The 21,336-nt window shown below is 37.6% G+C and overlaps 1 protein-coding gene across 4 annotated transcripts in view; it reads right to left on the reverse strand.

Moving 5' to 3' along the window:
• The window catches only part of LOC145671331 (DNA damage-binding protein 2-like), a 212,196-nt gene that overhangs the window by 16,732 nt on the left and 174,128 nt on the right, over window positions 1-21,336 (reverse strand). For all 4 annotated transcript variants that reach the window (XM_081740344.1, XM_081740342.1, XM_081740343.1 and 1 more), the window contains exons 8-9: window positions 9,057-9,189; window positions 3,931-4,138 (exon numbers count right to left, since the gene is read on the reverse strand). In XM_081740344.1, coding sequence (XP_081596470.1) covers window positions 3,931-4,138; window positions 9,057-9,189 — 341 coding nt within the window. The remainder of the gene's footprint in view (window positions 1-3,930; window positions 4,139-9,056; window positions 9,190-21,336) is intronic.

Consider the following 21,336-nt stretch of genomic DNA (forward strand, 5'->3'; position numbering starts at 1 on the left):
CATTTATGAGGAAAGTTGGTGGACGTTAAAAATTATCAATTTGGTCGTTCCTTTAAATATGCATTTATATGCAGTAACGACATAAACATGCACTAACCTCCGAAATATGCAAATATATGCACTATAAAACTCTAATATTTTATCCCAAAACACCTGAAACGAATTTCTGTTTAAAGAGCATATCAATATTTCATCAGGAAAAAATATGCAAAAATCCGAAGTCTAGTGATCACCACTTGCGCATGGAGTCCCTGGTTCGATCTCAGCTCCCTGCAAATAAATTTCCTCGTGGACAAACACAGCATGTGTGAGTCTTCCCGGAGTTCTTCCGTTTTCTTCCACTTTCGTCATGCGTCCATTATCATCCATTTCATCATCATCAGACATTGATAACCGCAGAAATGGAATCCGTGGTACCCCCATCCACATTTCGTAGGATATCCTTTGCACCACTGACATGCACTTATATTACGATTTCAAGAAAGAAGGAAGTAGACAATTTTGTAGAGTAACCAAGAGGTGGGTAATTCTAAATAATATAGAAGTAAAATCCCCTATTACATTCAGGATCCAAATTTGTCAAAGCCAGCCGTCGTGACTGAATATTCTTTTAGTTTCCCCTCAAAACACGCCAGGCAAATAATGGGATGGTATCTCAAGTTCAGTACTTCATTAAATGATATATATATATATATATATATATATATATATATATATATCTATCTATATATATATATATATATATATATATATATATATATATATATATATATATATATATATATATATATATATATAAAAATCGACGAACTGAAATGTTGGAATTTTTAAAAAATCCTTTCTAGGTTTCAATTTATTTCTTACATTTTATGATGAAAGAGTCTTTGTAACATCGAATTGTACTATACATAATACGATAATCGAATCATACTATACATCACATACGCAAAAGGTGTTCGGGAGTTTTCTGATCTGATTGCCTTTAGTGTTGAAACGATAGAGATATATCTTTCGTAATTTCTTTTTCTTTTCTTGTTTCTTAAGTGAGACGTTTTCAATTTGTAATTAATTGACACACGGAGAGAGACATTTTATTATGTTTGTACTAATACGCAAATATGTATTACAAAAACAAAGGGAATGCAGTCACATTACTTTTTGTTTCAGATTACAGTTGAATACCGTTAACGTAAATCTCATCGAACGAAAACAATATTTGTTATGCGTGACTCTCAAACATATTTTCAACGAATGGTATTCTGTTCTGGTGATGATCTCTTGATAAACACATATTTAAGCAAATTCTGAAACTACGCGTGCACTAAGAACCACGATTGGGGAATGTATTTATAATTACGTTAATTATTATTTCAATCAACTGTTCTTGTTTTCGGGTGGAGAGGGTACTGTACCCCACCAAAAGTACTGGAGTTCCTGGGTTGAGGAAAATTTCAACAAACTTGCTTCAGATTAAAACTCAAAACAACCTAGGAATTTGGAAATGTCATTGAGGCAATACTAATATTGGTATGACCAAAAGGAATATCAGTACTAGATTGAAAGAGCACTTAAGGAAGTCTCGAGATTACACAGAACTTATTTCTTGGTTATCTGAACATTTATATACAGAGGTTAATTCAGTTATATTGAGCCGAATTCAATGTGCATCTGTAGCGCGCATACGCTACCCATCGCCGTGAGATTGCCAAGAGGCACGCAATAGTATCTCGCTAGTCACGCAATAGAGCAGTGTACGAGCGTAGTCTGACCATCGAAACTGAACAGATTACGGTCGGAGGGGTTTATTGTGGCTCTTTCCGACGCTAATTTCACAGTGTCGCGCATCGTAGAAATATGTAAAGCACGTAATTTTCGTGTAGGTTGTGCAACTGAATTGTATTATACGAAAAAATGCGGCACATAGTCCTGATGCAAGCAGCTAGAAACCTTGCTCCCGTTAAGAGGACCCCGTTACTATTGCTCATGGTTCGGCGTATGGCGACCTCAGAAAATCCCTCTATACAGCATACAATGGCCAGGAAACGCCACCGACAATCTACCACGCCATTCACAGGCATTTACGCCTCACGATCATTCGTAAGAGCAGTGTGCATACCCCAAAATCGTGTCATGTGGCTGAGCGAAAAAGGAACTGCAGGACGCTAATGAATGTTATCTCGCGGGTGATCGGTGGAAGTTTATAAGTACCCTTGATGAGGCGTGAATTTACTTCAGACTGTAGTAAAGCTCGTGTAATTGCAGAGAGAGTTTCCCAAAAGTGTTCATGACTGTGGCTAGTTTCTTGTACAGGGCCAAACTGCGTGTTCCTAAGATGGGTCGAACCGTCAAAATCAACGCTGAGTATTACCAGACTCATGTCGTGATTGAAACATAAAAGCATGGAACCCCAACATTGTACGGACAAGAGGTGAATCACGTTGAACTGCACCAAGAAAAGACATCCAGCAACATGACGGAAATTGCCGGAATTCCATCGAAATATAGAATAGGAAACTGAAATTGCGGCAACTCTCTTCTGTGATATCTCTGTCAAGAGTCCTGATGCCAGCCCAATGGACTATTGTGTTTTCGGGCTCCTCAAGCGGCGCCTATCCTATCGTCGAGTACGCACTGTCTCCCTTCTGTGGAAAGCCTATAAAGAGGAGTGGGATGCAATACCCATGGTCTAATTACAACGCAGTCTCCTGTAAGGAAAGTCAGTAGAGGTGGCCTGCACATCGAACACAACCGGTGGTGGGGGGGACACGGCATTTAGTTGGCAAGAGGCACATTGAAATCTGACTTAATCTAACTGAATACATAAGCATAAAACTGGAGGACATTAAGCTTTGACACCGTGCTGCATCACTAACTGAAACGAACGTTTTCGATGCATATTCCATTAGGATGAAAAATTCGTCCCGTGATTACGCATCGAGGGAAACTATGTTGATGAGATTATCATAATAGTGAAAAGATTGAAGTGGGAGGAAATAAGAGAACCACGGGAAAACCCATGCAAACAATGTCCACAAAGCCCACTTGGCGGGATTTGGAATCGGACCAGGGACGCCACGCGGCACAGTGTGTACTCTATCACTGAGCCACCGCGCCCCTCTAGAAACATTGCATAGTCTATTCCTGTAAGCATATATCTTTATTACTCCGAGCATTCTTCTTAATAGAAATTCACTCCAAAAGTAAACTACCCTTTGCGGGTTTTTAAAGGACAAATGAGTAATACCATATCGTCAGATTATTTATGAACAAAACCAACTGAGTCATCTAGAAAGGACTCACTCCCCAAAGTAAACTATCCCTTCTGAATTTTCCCCAAAGTAATGACCTATGCCACACTGGGATTGTTAATGTGGAGTATTGATGTATAGATTATAAACAAAACCTTCGGAGCTGTACGCGAAAAAAAAATCTTTCTTTTTTTCGCACTTCAGTAAGGGAAAAAAAAAAAACATCTTATAAAAACTAGGAGTTTAAATTTGGTGTGGATACGTTGAGCGGTGTAGCCTTGGGGTAAGTGTACATACATCGAAACAAACGTACGGACATTCAAAATTAACATTTTCCGCATCTAGGGTTATGAAAGTGTAAATCTGTTGAAATCTCGAATTCGATTTGTTTCCACGATCCTCATACTTTGTCTCTCTTATCCTGAATATATATATATATATATATATATATATATATATATATATATATAAAACTGAAATTTTAGGTAGTGTTGTTTTTTTTTCCCCACTCCTCTTCCCTTTGTGTTCTACGTTTTGTATCTCGCACATTTGGATTTTGTAGGAATGCTACACTCAACCACTGTCAACTCAGAGAAAATTGGCTGCTCTATACTTACACCAAAAAACACTAACGTAATAAGTACCTGATCGAGTAAAATTAATTATAACTGAAAAAACTCACCCATTCCTGAGGCCAAAGTATCCCCTGTTCTATTGAAGTGATTTAGAGAAGGTATTCCTTGTCCCTCTTGATACAATTCACACAATTTCTTTCCACTCTGAGCATCATAGAAATCTACACTCCGATTCTCTCCTTCAACATAACCAGGGAATTTTTCATCTGGGTATCTGCCAACAACTATAATGTCATCAAATGGATGCCACGTTGCCTGGAAAATAAGATGATTTTATTAAAACTGAATATTTAATAATTATAAACAAATATGTAGTAAATAAATAATTACTATTTATAAATAAATAAATAAAGAACATTTTAGTTCGGAATTTTTACGCAAGTTTTGTGTACAACATTAGACAATGTGTATTTCTCAATTAAAAAAATAAGTTTTACAACAATTCAGCTTCACTTGCTTCGGTACTGCACCAAGAGGCACAGTTTCAGAAAGTAGCAAATACAGAGGCGTACTCCGTATATAATATATCCTGTATGGTTATTTGCTGACCTTGATTCATGCAGATATTTTATCTCCAAAGTTTGCAGAGGTAGAACTCGAACTGTTGACGGAGAAGATTAGCTTGTACAGAGCCCAGAAACGCGGACGAATTGTAAGATTAATCGTTTTCTTATCACCTTATTTTCTCTCAATTGCTTGCTAAGTTAGGTAGAAAACTAACATTTTTAGAACATAATTTAACTATTTCTTGAATTTTTTCAGCAAGATTAGGCAATTATGCAATAATTATAATCAATTGTTCAATTAATCGATCTGCTGTAAAACGTGATTTGAAACAATTATATCTCTATCATGCTTGACTAACAAATATTTTCGTCACTCTCTATCGATCACTCTTTTTCCGTGAGCTGATCAGTTTTTGTGTGGCTTCTCTTCTGTGGAAAGTCTTCTCCAATATGGACCAATTTTCTGCCGAGGGAAATCAGGAAGTTACGGCGTTTCAATCTCTGCCTCTTGTCTTTCTTCTGTAGTGACAAGAATATAATATAAGCGTTGAGTGCGCTTATATCAATCATGTTGAAGAATACTACCACAGGCTATCTCCTTGTCATTCGCTTTGTGCTGTAACAGCGGGTCATCTGGTCCACAGTGTCCACGCCAGACTTTGTTTTGTTATAGTAAAGGATTACTTCTGGCTTTTTCTCTGCTGTAGAAGTGTCATCTTCAGGCTGGTTATGCATTGTACTCAGAAGAGTAACAGTTTTGTACGTCTTTGGACTGTACGAAACTATCATGGAATCCTGTTGGAATCCAAAGAAACTGCTTCCTACAGCCCTACTTTTGTCCGCTCTGGTAAATGAAGTTGGGAGTTCTGGCTTACTCTTCCGTATAGTTCCTACGTAGGTGAGTTTTCGTTCCTTCAATTTACGTGCAAGAGAAAATCTTGTAAAGAAGTTATCCCCAGTAATATTTCTACCACTTCCAGCAATTTCTTCTGTCAGTTGAAGAACGACTCTTCCTTGATAGACTTCTCTTCCCTGTTCTGGACTTTTTCCACTATATATTTGCATCTTCCACACATAGATTGTGGTGCTATCACAAATAACCCAGAACTTTATTCCATATTTACCCGGTTTACTTGGTATGTATTGCCGAAAAAACGTCCACGAAAAGTCACAAGCTGTTCGTCCACCGTCATGTTATCTCTGGGAATATAAGCGTCCTGTAGAGTTTTAACCCAGTCTTCAAACACTGCACGAATTGGAGATAGTTTATTGGAGGTCTTCTCTGGCGCCTGAGCTCTGCATCATCAAAACGTAGAGCGGAATTGATTTGTTGAAAACGATTCCTACTCATAATGGAATTGAAGATAGGTCGACCGTTTTCCTCACTCCAGAGCTGCCTAGTTTCGTCATTCTTTGATTGGTATACCCCGATAAGTATTAGCACGCCGATATATTTCTGAAGTTCCTCAACACTAACAGGTTTCCACTCACGAGAAAATGTTATCCTACCTTCCTTGTTAGTCCACTTGCAAATTGTTTCCAGAATGTTCCTACGAAAAAATAGACAAAAAGCAGATTTCTCATCATCTACTACCCTGTTAGCATACCGTGTAAGATCATGGTCCTTTCTAGTTACATTGGCAGCACCAGCATGCCCGCGACTGGTAGTGAAGGGTACCAAATTCTAATGTTCTAAGCCACTTCTATAGCGGAAAATTGCTTCATCTTGCACGTCGCTGTCACTAACATCAGAAAAATCACTCTCACTTGCAGATAACTCTAATAATTCACAGTCCACTTCTCCATCATTTGTCGAATCACCAGAAAAATCCTCCTCTTCTGCCAACAGACATTTGCGTATATCGTTATCGGAAATTCCGCCACGTGCCATTATCCTCGCACACTAAATCCAATGACTAAAGTGAAACGTGCACTAGCAGCTGGTTTAGAATATATTATAGGTAGAAATTTATATTATGCCCCTGAGAAGTGGTGTCAGGGAGAAAACACTATAAACCAGTAGACATTACGTACAAAAGGAATAATTAGTTAGGAAAACTTACTAACACTGCATTAAACTCCTTTATAAGTAAAACATTTATAAATATAATACTGATAACAAAGAATAAAGAACACACTGACGTTAATTCTGCCATCTATGATCCACAATGTAAATCACAACCAAAGTTGAACCAGTATTCCTATTTAAAGTATACAGTGGGCCCGCTAGACCCATCTGGTACACAATGCTATAATTTTTTATATACTACCTGACTTCCAAAGTTACAATGTATTTGACAAAACATGGAAGAGGAGCACCATAAAGAAAAAGTCACGGAATATTAGCGACCACTCACAAAAACTTACTTTGCAATTAATAAATGAAAAGTCATATGGGTCCAATGGACCCGTTTGGGACTCCCAGGGTTAAATTTTCTACACTCCTCGTAGATTTGCTGTAGGGACTCATAACAAGAACCGAGATGTACTTTCATCCTGCGATGGAAGTCACTTAATTCAATACCTTCACTACTCGAAAAACGCATCACAGATCGCTGCTCTAACACGGTGTATGTCGCCAATAGGACGGTAGAATGACACTGCTTGCTTGTTCAGTGTTCCTGGATGATGCTGCCACCTTCTGGTCATTCTTTCACCAACAGTGATAACATCTGTTAACTTTTCGGAGTTTAATCGCATATTTAAGGTTTCCGCTTGACTCTCTCTCGTACAAAAAAACATGTCAAATCAACAAGTCATCAGACTTGACCATTTCAGATTTTTGTAAAAATTGGTGTACAGCTTTATTACAGTGGGAGATGAAAAAATCCCAAATATTACCTTCCCCCTTCCTGAAAGTGTCTCCATACAGAGTGTTCAAAAATGTCAAAAAATTGCATTTTTTCAGTTACAGTGATTATTAAAGATTGTCGTGAAATGGTTAATATGTGCATTAGAGACGTGAAACAAACACCATTGTAAAGCTTAAAGATTGCTCTACAAGTTGCACTAAATTGAAAAAACCTGTAAAATAAAAAACAACACTTCGAAAGTTCAAATTAAAATTTGAATTTTGAATTTCGCATAGAAATGCCCCTCTGAATTTGTTCAAAATTGTTCAGATTGTAGTCTCATATGTGTACTAAAACACCACAAAGTTGCATTTTGGGCACTCAATGGGATCCGATTCAAAATTCAACATAAACCAAGCATTGCACGATATTGATCATGTGAATATCTTGAGTTCACATCGATAACCATTTGCTTGGAGTTATTAACCTGAAGCATCAAAGGAATTTATATTCAATTTCATTTGTTTCTTGATGTATTCATTTGAAGTTACACAATTATCCACCTTTCGAGTTATTTAGAGAGGTGTTACGTTTCTGGACAGTACTCAATACAAGTCATTATTCTTCTTAGTCAGTATGGATGTTTCTAAATTTATATTGGGTACATTGATACATGTTATTTACATACCTTTGTTTCAGGATTGCTGTCACAGATATGTGAAAGTGGATAATTGAAATAGGAAAAAGAATTTATTGACTAATTGTTTGTGCTGAAAGTGTGTGAAGTGATTGTGAGCAGTGTCACTGTTTCATAACACGTTTGATACAAATATTGTGAAAGGGAGGAAAATATATCCTTCCCTTTCACAATATGTTCTGTAATAGCAATCCTGAAACAAAGGAATGAAAATAACATGTATTAATGTAGCCAACATAAATTTAGAAACATTCATACTGACTAACAAGAATAATGACCTGTATTAAGTACTGTTTGGAAACGTAATACCTCTCTAAATAACTCAAAAGGTGGATAATTGTGTAAATTCAAATGAATACATCCAGAAACAAATGAATTGAATGTACATTCCTTTGATGCTGCAGGTAAATAGCTCCAGGCAAATGGTTATCGATCTGAACCCATATATTCACATGGTCAATATCGTGCAATGCTTGGTTTATGTCGAATTTTGAATCGGATCCCACTGAGTGACGAAAATGTAACTTTGTGGTGTTTTAGTACACATATGAGACTATAATCTGGACAATTTTGAACAAATTCAGAGGGGCATTTCTATGTGAAATTTAAAATTCAAATCTTAATTTGAATATTTGAAGTGTTGTTTTTTATTTTACAGGTTTTTCAATATAGTACTACTTGTAGAGCAACCTTTAAGCTTTACAATGGTGTTTGTTCCACGTCTCTAGTGTACATATTAACCATTTTACGACAATTTTTAATAATCACTGTAACTGAAAAAAATCAGTTTTTTTTTTTGGCATTTTTGAACACCCTGTATGGGGACACTTTCAGGAGGAGAGAGGTAATATTTGGAATTTTTTCATAAAGCTGTGCACCAATTTTTACAAAAATCTAAGATCGTCAGGTCAGATTTTGTCATTTCATTGGCTGATTTCACATGGAATGTCCAAATCATCAGATGTAATGTGCATGGAATGTTGGTTTTCTGTCATCTATGTACAATACCTAATAAATACTATACTCTTGATGAAATCCATTCATACTGAAAACAGATTTCGCGTAAGTAGATGAAAGTATTAGTAACTACGTTTCTTCATTTAAGGAATAATGTATTCTTAAACTATACTAGTATTTTTTGAACGCATCTTTTCTTATAAATGCAATATGATACTTACTTTGATTGGCGTTAAATGCTGAAACGGGCGATGAGGGTGAGGAATCGTTGTCTCTAAATTCCACAGCGGAGCACGGAAGACCTTCAACTGGCTATTTTGATGAGTAGTAACCAAACGTGTTCCATTGTATGTACTAGAAATAAAGAAATGAAAATAAAATTATAAAAACATAAATACGGATGAAACACAAATAAAAATTCATTAGTTCCACATGTATACATCAAGCAGAAAATCCAATGCAAACAATGTATCTTAAACGAGTCAGGTCGCTAAAAGTAGAAACACCCACGGATTCTAAGAAGTGTTAATTGGGAAGCTTCTGGGAAAAGAGTTTATGACGCAACAGACCGGTCAGATGGAAGGAGTATACAAGATTCGATCTACGGAAGGGAGTAATAATGAGGTGTCCTAGGAATTCTTTAGCTTTGCCTCCTTCCCACTGTCCGGTTCCAACAAATTTTGTTTTGTTCGAGAGCTAAATGTATCTATAAGTTTATGACCCAAAATTAGCACTGCTACTAATGATTTCTCTATTTTTCTTTTAGGTGAAATGTGAAAATGACGGGCCAGCAAGGAGGTCAACAATTGAAATTAGAGCAGTCACTAAGTTCCTCTTCCTCCATGCAAGTCTGCAAAGACCATCCATGATATGATGCTACAAACAATGGGAGTCTGCGCCCCGTGCTATGCGACTGTTAAGAACTGGGTTATCAAATTTTAAGGCAAGACGTTTCGGTACTGAAGATGAGTCCTGCCCTGGGACATCTTTCATAGTGATTGTGCCCAAAACAATTGAGAAGAGGCATCAAAATGACTATGACTCAGACTGACGCGTTTCTGTTAAAAAGATAGCAGAGGCACTAAACATTTCCCGTGAACATGTTAGTGCTATTATTCGTAATTATTTTGACATGAGAAAGCTTTCCGCAAAGTAGGTGACCAAATGTATGCGTATGAATGCAAATCAGAATCATGCAAGGGTGAAACAGAGATCTATTTGTATGGTCTAGGGAGAAGTACAAAACTTCAGTTCAAAAGTTTTTGTTGGGATCGAAATGCAGTAATTTTAGTCGATTATCTATAACAAGGTAACACCATAACCGCGGATTACTATGCATCATTACTAGATAGGCTTCACTCAGCGCTGAAGAAAAGACGACGTGGAAAGTTGTTCCGAAAAGCTTTCTATCTCACAATAATGCACACTATCACAAGAGCACTGCTGCAATGGATAGATAGGCTATATTAGGGTTTGAACACCTACCCTATTCACGTGACCTGGTCCATCTACTACCTAATCCCAAATAATAATAATAATAATAATAATAATAATAATAATAATAATAATAAACTGCAGGAACAAAAATTCAGCAAGATTTCTGAAGCGATTATAGCGGTAAAATGCATGGTTTGACACCCAACTGATTTTTTTATTTTTAAGGCAATGAACAAACTTTAGGGCCGAAGCAAAAATTGCATCGAATTGAAGGGGTGTATGTTGAAAAAATCCATCATAGAACTTTTGGCTTTGACTTAGGTAAAGACATCTCAACAACTAATCGTAATCTGACTAGATTGGTTAAGAAAAGAAAGGTTTTCTTTAGAGCTACCGTATTTGCCGATGTACTTTTTCTTTGAGAATAAGTTTAAAAAATGGTTGCCATAAGTTACAGAGAAACGGGTTATTTAAATTTCAATAAACTTTCCAGATTCTGGGTTATTAATGTTTTCCTTATTTCCTTATGGTGTACAACAGCATTTCAGCTATGCACAGTTCAGTAACTCAGTAAATGTACACTGAATACAATCGTCTTATCTACTATTTTACATTATGCATGCTTCTCTCTGAATGACCACACGCTATAGACATTCCCAGACGGTGTGCGATTCTACATTTAGTTTAGCACTGATAGCTTCATATATGTTCGTTGTTAAAAATATCAATGTATACTTAAAAAATCTAGGAAATGGAGTGTCTAATATGCTGGAAAATACGGTACATAGCCTGTGCTGACTATGGAAGTTAGTATAGTAACCTTCAAAGATTCACTAGCTTGTACGAAGCCTTATGCGAGTGGAATGAAAAATGTATAAACAGAAATAACCAGAATTTGATACAGGTAAGGTTATCAAAAAACTATATCCTACTTCTCTCATGAATAATTATGGTAATCTATTCATTGTAGCTTTGGAAAATTCAACACTGTTAATAAAACTTCAACTAACCAAGCAGTACATATAAGATATGTTACATTTTCGGCTATGTAACGTAGCCTTCCTCAGATAATGTGTAACACATACTGTAACTGTGACACACACAGTATATGTATACTCTTAAAATATATACACACTGCTTTGGTCAGTTGGAGTTTTATTAACAATAATTATGATGTGGTATTAACTTTCGCCAACTGCGGTTGGTATTGTCAAGACTACAAGAAGTGGCGTATAAAGAACATAAGAACATAATAAAGAACATACATACGAACATCATAATAAATAAATAAAGTGAACGGGAATAATTTTAATTCCAATGAAATGTGGCAAGTACAATATGTCATTTAAGAAAGTCTACCTTTAAAATATTTAAAGGGAACTACATATGACGCATCACGTTATTATTATTATTATTTAAAAAAAAAAAAAAAAACTCCGAAACTGGGAATCCAGTTTATGGTTACTATATCACAGAAAACAAAACTCAATACAGTGAATAGGCACCTTCAATAAATGCTAATTCAATGTCCTAGAATCATTTGTCTCGTTTCTACAAGAAGAGAATGACAAAGAACCTGTATAAATATAAGGTTCTCAGCAGGAGACACAAAGAGAAACTAGTTTTTCCAGTGCAAGTTTTCAGTGTTCCAGGTATTGTAAGTAGCTAATTTGAAGTACAAACAACGACAATCTATTTACAGGCTGCACAAAAAAATATCACTGAACTCCGAAAGGTATAAAATGTGAGAAAAAATTTCTAATAACATGGTCGAAAAACGCCGTTTTTCAGCTATAACTGCTGAAAACTAAAATGGGGGAAAGTAATAAAAATAAAACTTCCTAGCTTGAAAACTATGGGGCCTATCAAAAGCAGGTCAAGGAATTACCAGGAACTAGTATGTGCACTATATAAATATTCATGTTTTACTATCCTCCGGTACCGATGAAACGAATGATCATTTAGTATTTAAAAGTGTATCCCATACGCTACCATTCACTATACAATTTGCTGCGCTAGTACTGGGGGATTCTCAAACATTGACATTTAGCTGGAATGTACACTAGTTCTTGTGTAACTTCTTGACCCGTTCGCAATAGCTCCCATATTTTACAAGTTAGAAGATTTTAAAAAAGTGATTTTCTTGCATTACATTCCACACTTCTAACTGCGTGTGTGTGTTATGAGAGAGAGAGGGGGCGAAGCGGTGTGACTCAGTAGCAAAAGCGCTCAGAGGTTCCTGGTTTGTGTTTGTGCAAAAACAGTCTATCCTAAATTTCCTTGAGATTCTCCCGTTTGCCCCCAACATTCTTATTTCGGGGAATTCTTTCATAATTATTCTCTTTCATTAATCTTTCGCTTAAAGGTTATACAGTGGGACATAAAACCAGAAATTCCATTTCTAAGTTGTGTAGGACAAAATGGCTGAAATCTTCCTCTTGAAAAGCTGCCACTAAGTACAAGTGTGTTTAATTACAATTTGGTATTATGGAAAGATACTTCAATTATACTTAATTATAGAAAGATCAGTCTCAGACAATGTTAAGTATGTTGAAAATTATAAATGTAGATGTTTAAATCGTATTACTAACATTCACGTGCTTTTTTAGAAATCATTTTGTAAATAGTACAATAAGTAAAACACTGAAGTCACACAGTTCCTACTGGAATTCGTTTTTATGCATTAGTTTTAGGTTTTTCAGCTCAGAAGTATACGATTCAAAGTAGCTGATCTGCTGGAACAAAAATAGCGTTTGAGATAAAAAATAATTACGCCATCCCACCTTCTATCTAAATTCCCTTTGTCAAGGTTTAAATGTGGATCATAGGTTCTTATAAAGAACAAATCGGAAACGCACTGGTGTAATACTCAAAAATTTACTATTTGATGATTCGATTCCAGCAAATATGCTAAAAAGCCTGAGGTGCGCTAATCCTCTCTTAAGTTTTTCAATTTTGCTTTGATACTTGGTGAAATATTTCTTTGGTCATGTCTAGCTGCGTAGCAGAATACTACTCCATGAGGAAGGAGTCAGAAGCCTTGAAACCGATCGTGTTAAGATGTTTCATTACATTTGACATCGTGTGTTGCCAACGAAGTGGTTTTGTGGCGTTTTCATCAATGATGATCTTTGGATAGCAGATCACCAACAGTCAATGCAGGATGGACAAGGAACCATATAACCTGGACGAAGATACAGTGGCGGATCCAGATGGGGCGATCGCCCCCCCCCCCCCAGAAGAGGAAACTTTTTTTATTTTATATATAAATAAAACCCATCCCAGAGTTTGGAACTCTTAAAAGTAGCTCTAAGTAGCAGTATTACAACCCACCGCCCCCCCCCCCAAAAGTCCGTCCTGGATCCGCCTCTGCGAAGGTAACGCATTGGTAGGAAATCTACCCATCTGGGCGAAACAAGGTTGCAAAGAAATCTCTAAGGAATTAGATTCATCTTCCAGCGTAGTGGAAAACTTAAAGAATGAACATTCCAACCGGATGCCATTGAAATTAATACTATTATTTAAATTCTAGAAATAGTTTTTCCTGAGTAAACATTTTTTATACAGTTACCATTGAAAAACAAACGAGAGTAAGGCGAAGATGAAAATAAATTCAACAAGTATAATTATGATATTCTTTGTAATACGATAAAACTTTTTGTTTATATCCAAATGTATCTCATAAATATGCCCATAAACACTCTATTTAGTAATTTTCACAGAATAACAACATATACTCTAAAATGATTGATTGTTTACGAGGACCTCTTCCCCTGCAATACTACCAGTGCCTTCGTGTTGTTTTATTTTACATATTCTCAGCCAACGAAAAATACGAACAATTAAACCTGGTAATAATAATAACTAGTTGGGGCCAAGGTGGATCAGTGATATAGAGCGCTCACATCTGGTTCGATCCTAGCTCACGCCAGCTTTGTGGTGGACAAAACCGTGTGCATGCCTTCCTTGCAGTTATCCCACTTTCTCCACTATCCCGTTCATCATCATACTTATCTTACCGCTGAGCATGCGAGGAGGTATCAGAAAGCTCGTGCAATCACCTAGAAGAAATCCACCTCTGGAGAACTCTTGACACCATGATGATATTATTCCTGTACGTAATCTCCGTACCTTGTGACATATTTTTGCCAGTGGTTCTTCACTTTCCGGAAGCACGTTTTGTAAAAGTTAGCAGTTTAGCTTTGAATCCGCAGTTCAGACTCAGAAATGACGTCATCCCTACTGTCAAAATGGCGTCCTCTGAGAGGACGCTTCATTATTGGGAAGAGAGAGAAGTTGATGCTAGGTCCGGCGAGTATGGGGGTGGGGCAATATTTCATATTCTAATTCCACTACCTTCATCAGGGATGCAGGGGCGGAATGAGTTGGTACATTGATTGCCAATAGCAGCACCCCGTTTGTGACCAATCCACGATGATCTTCTTCAGTTCCTCTCGTAACTTATTCAGGGAGATGGGGATAATAGGTACTAGTAATAGTTTGGCCCGTGGTAGGTAATCTGTCATGATAAACCTTCATAGTCTCAGAAAATGTAAAACATCACCTTGGCGGTAGACTTCTGTACTCCTGTCTTTTTAAGGGTGGAGGAGGAGGGGTGTTTTCAATGTTTGCTCATTTCCTTTGTTTCTGGGTCATAAAGATAAACCCAATTTCATCCACTGTCACTAGTCTGCCGAAAAAGTTTTCTTCATTCACCTCACGGTGACGCAACATCTGATCACAACGCAGGATTTCTTTTCTAGCGTCCTCGCAATTTCTCTTCTGGAAAGGTGCGAACAGTTGTGGAAACCACGGTGTTAACACTTTCTGATGATCCAGTTGGGTGTAAATGATATTCTAGCAAACTCATAACTTATACCTATTGCAAACGTAACACTTTCAATGGTTATCCTCCTGTCTTCCATTATCATCTCAACTTTCTCCGTCAAAGAGAATTAATCAGTGAAAAATAGTCTTCCAGATCTAGAGGCGTCCACTGTGGTCTGGTGTCCAGTTTGGAATTGCAGTTTCCACTTGGACACCATCTCATAGGATGGCCTTTCAGCTCTTCGTGGATGTACAGGGTGAGGCAGAAGTGCAGCACCACTCTTTTATTTTTGAAACAGCTTGAGGAAAGATGGGGAAACTTTGGTTGTGAGTAATTGGGATGTGGGAGCACGATATGGCCATTTGACATTATGGTGGTCATCTTGAAATCCGTAATTTTGAATTAAAGGAGAAACTATGAGTGCTGAGAAGTATTGAAGGACACTTCTGAAGTTGCAGGATGCCATCAAACGAAAACGGCCTAGTCTCCTCCACCGTGGTGTGATTTTCTTAAATGATAATGCGAGAGCCCATTCAGCACAAAAAACCTATTACAGTGTATTCTGAGTTTACGCTGGGAACAACTTGAGCATCTCTCCCTATAATCATGACCTAATGTCCAGTGACCTTCACTTTTATCTTGCTTTAAAGCAGAACTTGCCTGGCTTCCATTACCTGACATGTAATGATGTCAAAACCGCTGCTTCATGGTGGCCACGAGAATTTGACACGATTTTTGTGCAACCGGTATGGAAGACCTCACCTACTGTTGTGATAAGTGCTTGAATAAAAGAGGTGATTACATCGAGGACTAGTGCTAAGTGAATCTATAATGCTTGATATCCTTTTCTCCGCTCTTCCCTCGTAGTATTTCATTATGACACGAGCAAGCCGATAATATACAGTATGGTTAATGAGATTATGGTCCAAAATTATAATCGACTCTTAAATTTGTTTAACTATGAGAAGACATATATCAATCGAAAGATTTCATCGAAGTGAACAAAATTATATGTTAGAGGATGAATTATCATGTGTAGTTTCCGAGAAAATCGAGGGAAACGAATTTTTATGTCATTAAAACGTACAGGAGAAGGACGAAAATATGGAAACACCTGAAAAATTGCAAATTACCTTTATTAATAGCGATCAGGACCACCTTTGGCACGCAGAACGGCCTGCAATCGACAGGAATGGAGAAATACAGATCGCGTATGGTTGTCAAAGACATGTCGCACCATTCTTTCGCCAAAGCAGCTGCAAGTTGTTGTAGAGACGACGGTGATAGGTAGCGGGATCGCACCTTAGTCTCCAAAACCGACCACAAGGGCTCAATGATATTCAGGTCTGGCAATTGTGGAGGCCATAGCATATGTGACAGATCATCGTTTAGATCCTAGACGATGTGAACTGTATGAACAGGGGCTCTGTCATCTTGAAACACGGTTACCATCTGGGAACAAATTTTGCACTTGGGCTGGATCTGGTCAATCAAAATTGTTACACAGTCCTTGGCAGTGACATGTCCATGCAGGGTGGTGAAGGGTCCGGTAGAATATCAGGATATGGCTGCCAAATCATCACTGAACAAACGCCATGTTTCACTTTTGGTTAACAGGGACAGTCTATATCGTACGCTTGTATTGGCGTTCTCCAAACGTAAACTCGGTCAGCAGTTGCAAACAATGTAAAGACTCATCCGATCAGATGACAGTCTTCCACTGCTTCATTATCCTGTTTTTATGGTTGTTGCACCACTTTCTCCGTATAGAAGCATGGTCAGCAGTCACGAATGGTTTGGGAATTGCAGATCTGCCAAAAATACCCTGCTTGTGCAGTTCTCTTCTGACTGTTTTGATGCTAACAGGGTTAGCAAGCACTGTATTCAGCTCAGCTGTGACTTTTGGTGCCATGATGATCTTCTGCTTGGTCACAATCCTACCCAATGTGTGTCTGTCTCTGTTATGCAACACACATTGCATCTTTACTGGTGAGTCGCTGGTTTTTCTGGAACATTCGTAGGCAGTCACGGTCTTTCAGACTGTGCCCCTTGATACACCAAACATTTCTATTCCTTTTGTCACGGAAGCTCCCACCATACGCACACCCACAATTTGCCCTCTTTGAAACAATGTCAGCTCAGACATGATTCACAACCTGCAGGGACCGATCGCTGAACTGTAACTGGCCCATCTGTTCGATTGACCAGGTTGTATATCTCACAGGATGTGCCGTGATCACAGCGATACCTATCATTCAGACGTAAATCGTGTTGAAATGGTTACGTCTTTTATATCAGATGTTTCCATATTTTTGTCCATTCCCTGTATGTCGTTCCTGCCGGAGTAGAATTTTGTATTGTATACGAAAAATATGAACCGTTAAGTAGAAGATTTTATCTATTGTTATTTGATTTCTCCTAACAGTGAGACACCCACTATAAAAAGAAAAGCTTATTGAGTCCATGGGTTTGCATAAACAAAGAGTTTTAATCACTTCATTGTTCACTTCAGCACACGCAATCAATGTATATTGTTATTTTAGAAAGACAAGTTGCACTGAGCTACCGATGAATGATACACTCTTTGCTGAAACAGAATTAGACAATCTCAGTACAACGTAGAAGTACAAATTGCATCTAAACAAATACTGCTTGTATATACGTGATCTATTCAATAAATACGCGAACTGAGCTAGCAGGGCGACCTTGATTTCGTTAGGCCATGCGCACTTGCTACTCTGTGGGGAGGGAACCCACTGGAACGGCAGTAACCGCCAGACCGTCGAGGCGAGCGTACCGCTAGAGGTAGCATTTGTTTCGTGGTGTCCTGTTTCTGTTCATGTCGACGATGGATATTAATGAACAGATGAAACAACGAATCGACATCAAATGTTTGGTGAAACTGGAAAAAAGTTCTCAGGAAATTCAGGAAATGTCAAGGGCTGTTTATGGAAATAACACACTACTCTTTTCAAGTGAATCAAGCGTTTCCGTGGGAGCTGTGAAGACTACAAGGATGAAGCAAAGCAGGACGAGCGTAGGCTTCCTGACTCGTACTCTGACCACAACGCTAGATTACCCTTACTCCCTCTCTGCGATTTCTTTTTGTTTCGGAAATGCAAAATGGTCATGTGGGGGCGGCACTGGGATGACGATAAAACTTGAAATGACAAGGCACCTGAAAAGCCTAACTTTTGAAGACTTCCAGGGATGTTTTCAACAATAGACACAGAGGTGGCACAAGTGTATTGCTACAAATGGGGAGTATTTTGAAGGAGATAAGGTAAAATGCAGTGCCTATGACATCAGTTGCGTATTTACTGAACAGATCACATAATTTACCCTAAGATAGAACCTTTATAGTCAGATAAAGTGTTCATGCACTTGCAGTGAGGCAATTATATTGTATTAGTAATAAAATTAAAACGAAATAAATAAATAAACAAAGTAATCATATTAAACACCGTTACCTATACTAATACTTAAAATCCAACGATTTATATATACATATATAAGGACAAATAAAGACCACGATACGCTTCAACAAATCAATTTACGCCATCTACTTAATTTTCGAAAGAGAAAAATCGTCTCGTGCTATTGACATAACTGTCAATCAAAACTGTTCGAATCGAAGTTTTAATTAAGGTATAAACAGAAAACCGAACAGTAGATTCTACTATATTGCGTGTTGCCATTTCGCCATTCAGCTATCAATAACTGAAAAGTGTTCTTTAAAATATTACCAACCATTGTAATTCTCTTATACGTATACATTTTACACATTCGAAAGCTGGGAATCAAGTCTGCAAATCTCTCTTTCTATCTATCTATGTAACGATCAAATTCACCTTTGCACAGCAAATAAAGTACTTTATATCCATGTAGACTTTGGCTCATACAGTAAAACCTGTTAACATCGCCTCATTTTTGCAGATTCAGCATTTTCATACTTAGTCATTGGTGGAGGGAGGAAACGAATAAGGTTTTTGACGTAAAGTTTCGTGGGTATTTAGCATGCTGAAAAGTACAGCACTTAAATCATGGAGTGTAAATGCTAAACTAAGGTACTTAATGCTATCTTTATACTACATGCCAACAATTTTATTATATAATGTTATATTTATTGTACACTGTTCCGGAATAAGTAGGAAGGAAAGCATATTAATCCTTGAGGCCAACAGAGGAAGTATGTTCCCGAGAAGTATAGGTGAAAAGTTGAATTTGTCCACTAGTTGGCTCTGAAAATACTGGACTAAGGACAATAATGGAGAACACGAGAAACATAGGGACAGTATTTAATACTATTTAATGGAAGACATCAAAGAATCTACAATAGACATTTTAAATGTTGACCATTGGCCAGGAGACAGGAACACTCATGGTACTGCATGCAGTTTTGACAAGGATCAGAATATGGAGCATTAGTTGGATCTGTGAGCGTCGCTTGATGCGATTATATAAAATAGGCATGTCAGCCACTGGTGTTTCGTTCACAATGGATTATACATGTCCCCAAAGATTATAGTCGACGGGGTTTAACTCAGGCGAGAAGGATGGCTACGCAGCTAAGAAAGAACGTCCAATCCACCTGCTGCGGAAGCTCATGTCGCTTGCACTGGCCCAGGATCACTGTCAGTGTCATATAAGATGCATTAGACAATGAGATGATTGCTTGGTACATTCTACATTGATACACTTACCCTGTCACCTGCACAATCCTTTCACACTCTTTCATTCATGATTTGGAGTGTCAGAGACATCTAGCGGGCAAATTATAAACTTCTCACCTATACTTCTTAAGAACATATTTTACCTATTGGCCTCAAGGAATCACCTTCTGCCTTACTTTCCACTAATAAAGTTATGAAATAGAAACTAATAAATATAAATAATAATAATTACTATTAATTATTCTACCTGTTGGCAGAACATGGGAATTATAAGTTTTTTTTCCCCTTAGCTTCTCCATCTCTCTCCAACACCACTTTCAAGTTCTCTAAATATTTCTTCCGTAATGTTCAAGTCTCTGAACTGTACAGTCCAATACTCCAAATATAGCCATTGATAAGCTTCTTTCTTAACCTAATATTAAGTCTGCTAGTTAAGAGTAATATTTTCTTGTTGAATACTTCTTTGGCTACGGCAATTCTTGACCGTATCACTTCGGTGCAGTAAGCGTCTCTCGTCAAAATACTTCCTAAATATTTGAAATTGCCTACCTCTTCGAGTTCCCTTTGTTCTACTCTAACAGGTCAGGGCGCGTTTCCATTTTTCGAAATTGATCTCCATTTCATACTGTTTCCCAGTGTCAACTATTTTGTCCATCAGCCCCTGTAATCCTTCTTCGGTTCTACCTGTAATAAACGCATCATCTGCATACTTGATCTTGTTAATGATCTGCCCTCTAATCTTGAAATCTTCAACTCCCATCAATACTCCTTTCGTTAAACATTCACTGTAAATGTTGAATAACTGAGATGATTATTACATCTTTGTTTGACTCCTCTTCCAATCTCTGTACTATTGGTTTCTCCTTGATACAAGCGCAATTTCACTCATTGTCCTTTATACAAGTTGCGAACAAGTCGCCTGTCTCTTCAGTTGACCCTGATTGCTGTAAATACTCTCTAAAGTTTAACAATAGTTATTGTGTTAAAATATTTATATTTCAATATACAGGTAATCATCGACTTAAGGACAGACTTCGGTTCTGACTGCCTGGGGCTTGTATCTCAAACTTCTAATCTGGTACAATTGTATACAGCATGAAATCATGACAAATTAGAGGTATCATTGTTAGTATTTACAACTGATTTTTACTATTATTTTAGATTATCCATTTAATGATATTTTACGACTTGTAAAAACATATTACAAGACGTTGATAGGAGAAATAGGACCTTGGTCATAAGTTGGCTAGGTGGTAACCTATTATACATTGCCTTTTAATCAATCGTTGGCCGACGATTAAGGCTGGATCAGTATTGGCTGTTTTCTTATTCAAAATTTTCTTTGAGGCTGCGTGGGATCTCTGGTTCGATCACAACTCCCGCTAATGGGGCTTTGTGGTGGACGAACATCGTATGTGTGTGTCTTCTTGGGATTCTTCCGTTCTCTTCCACTTCCATCATTTCACCCAGTGTTGGGAAGTAACGTAACGCAAGTAACGCGTTACTTTTTAAGTAACGTTTCCTAGTAACGCGTTACAAATTTTTAAGTAACGTACCTAGTTT

This window comes from Thermobia domestica, chromosome 15, assembly GCF_964235325.1.
Source record: "Thermobia domestica chromosome 15, izTheDome1.hap1.1, whole genome shotgun sequence".
Classification (NCBI taxonomy): domain Eukaryota; kingdom Metazoa; phylum Arthropoda; class Insecta; order Zygentoma; family Lepismatidae; genus Thermobia; species Thermobia domestica.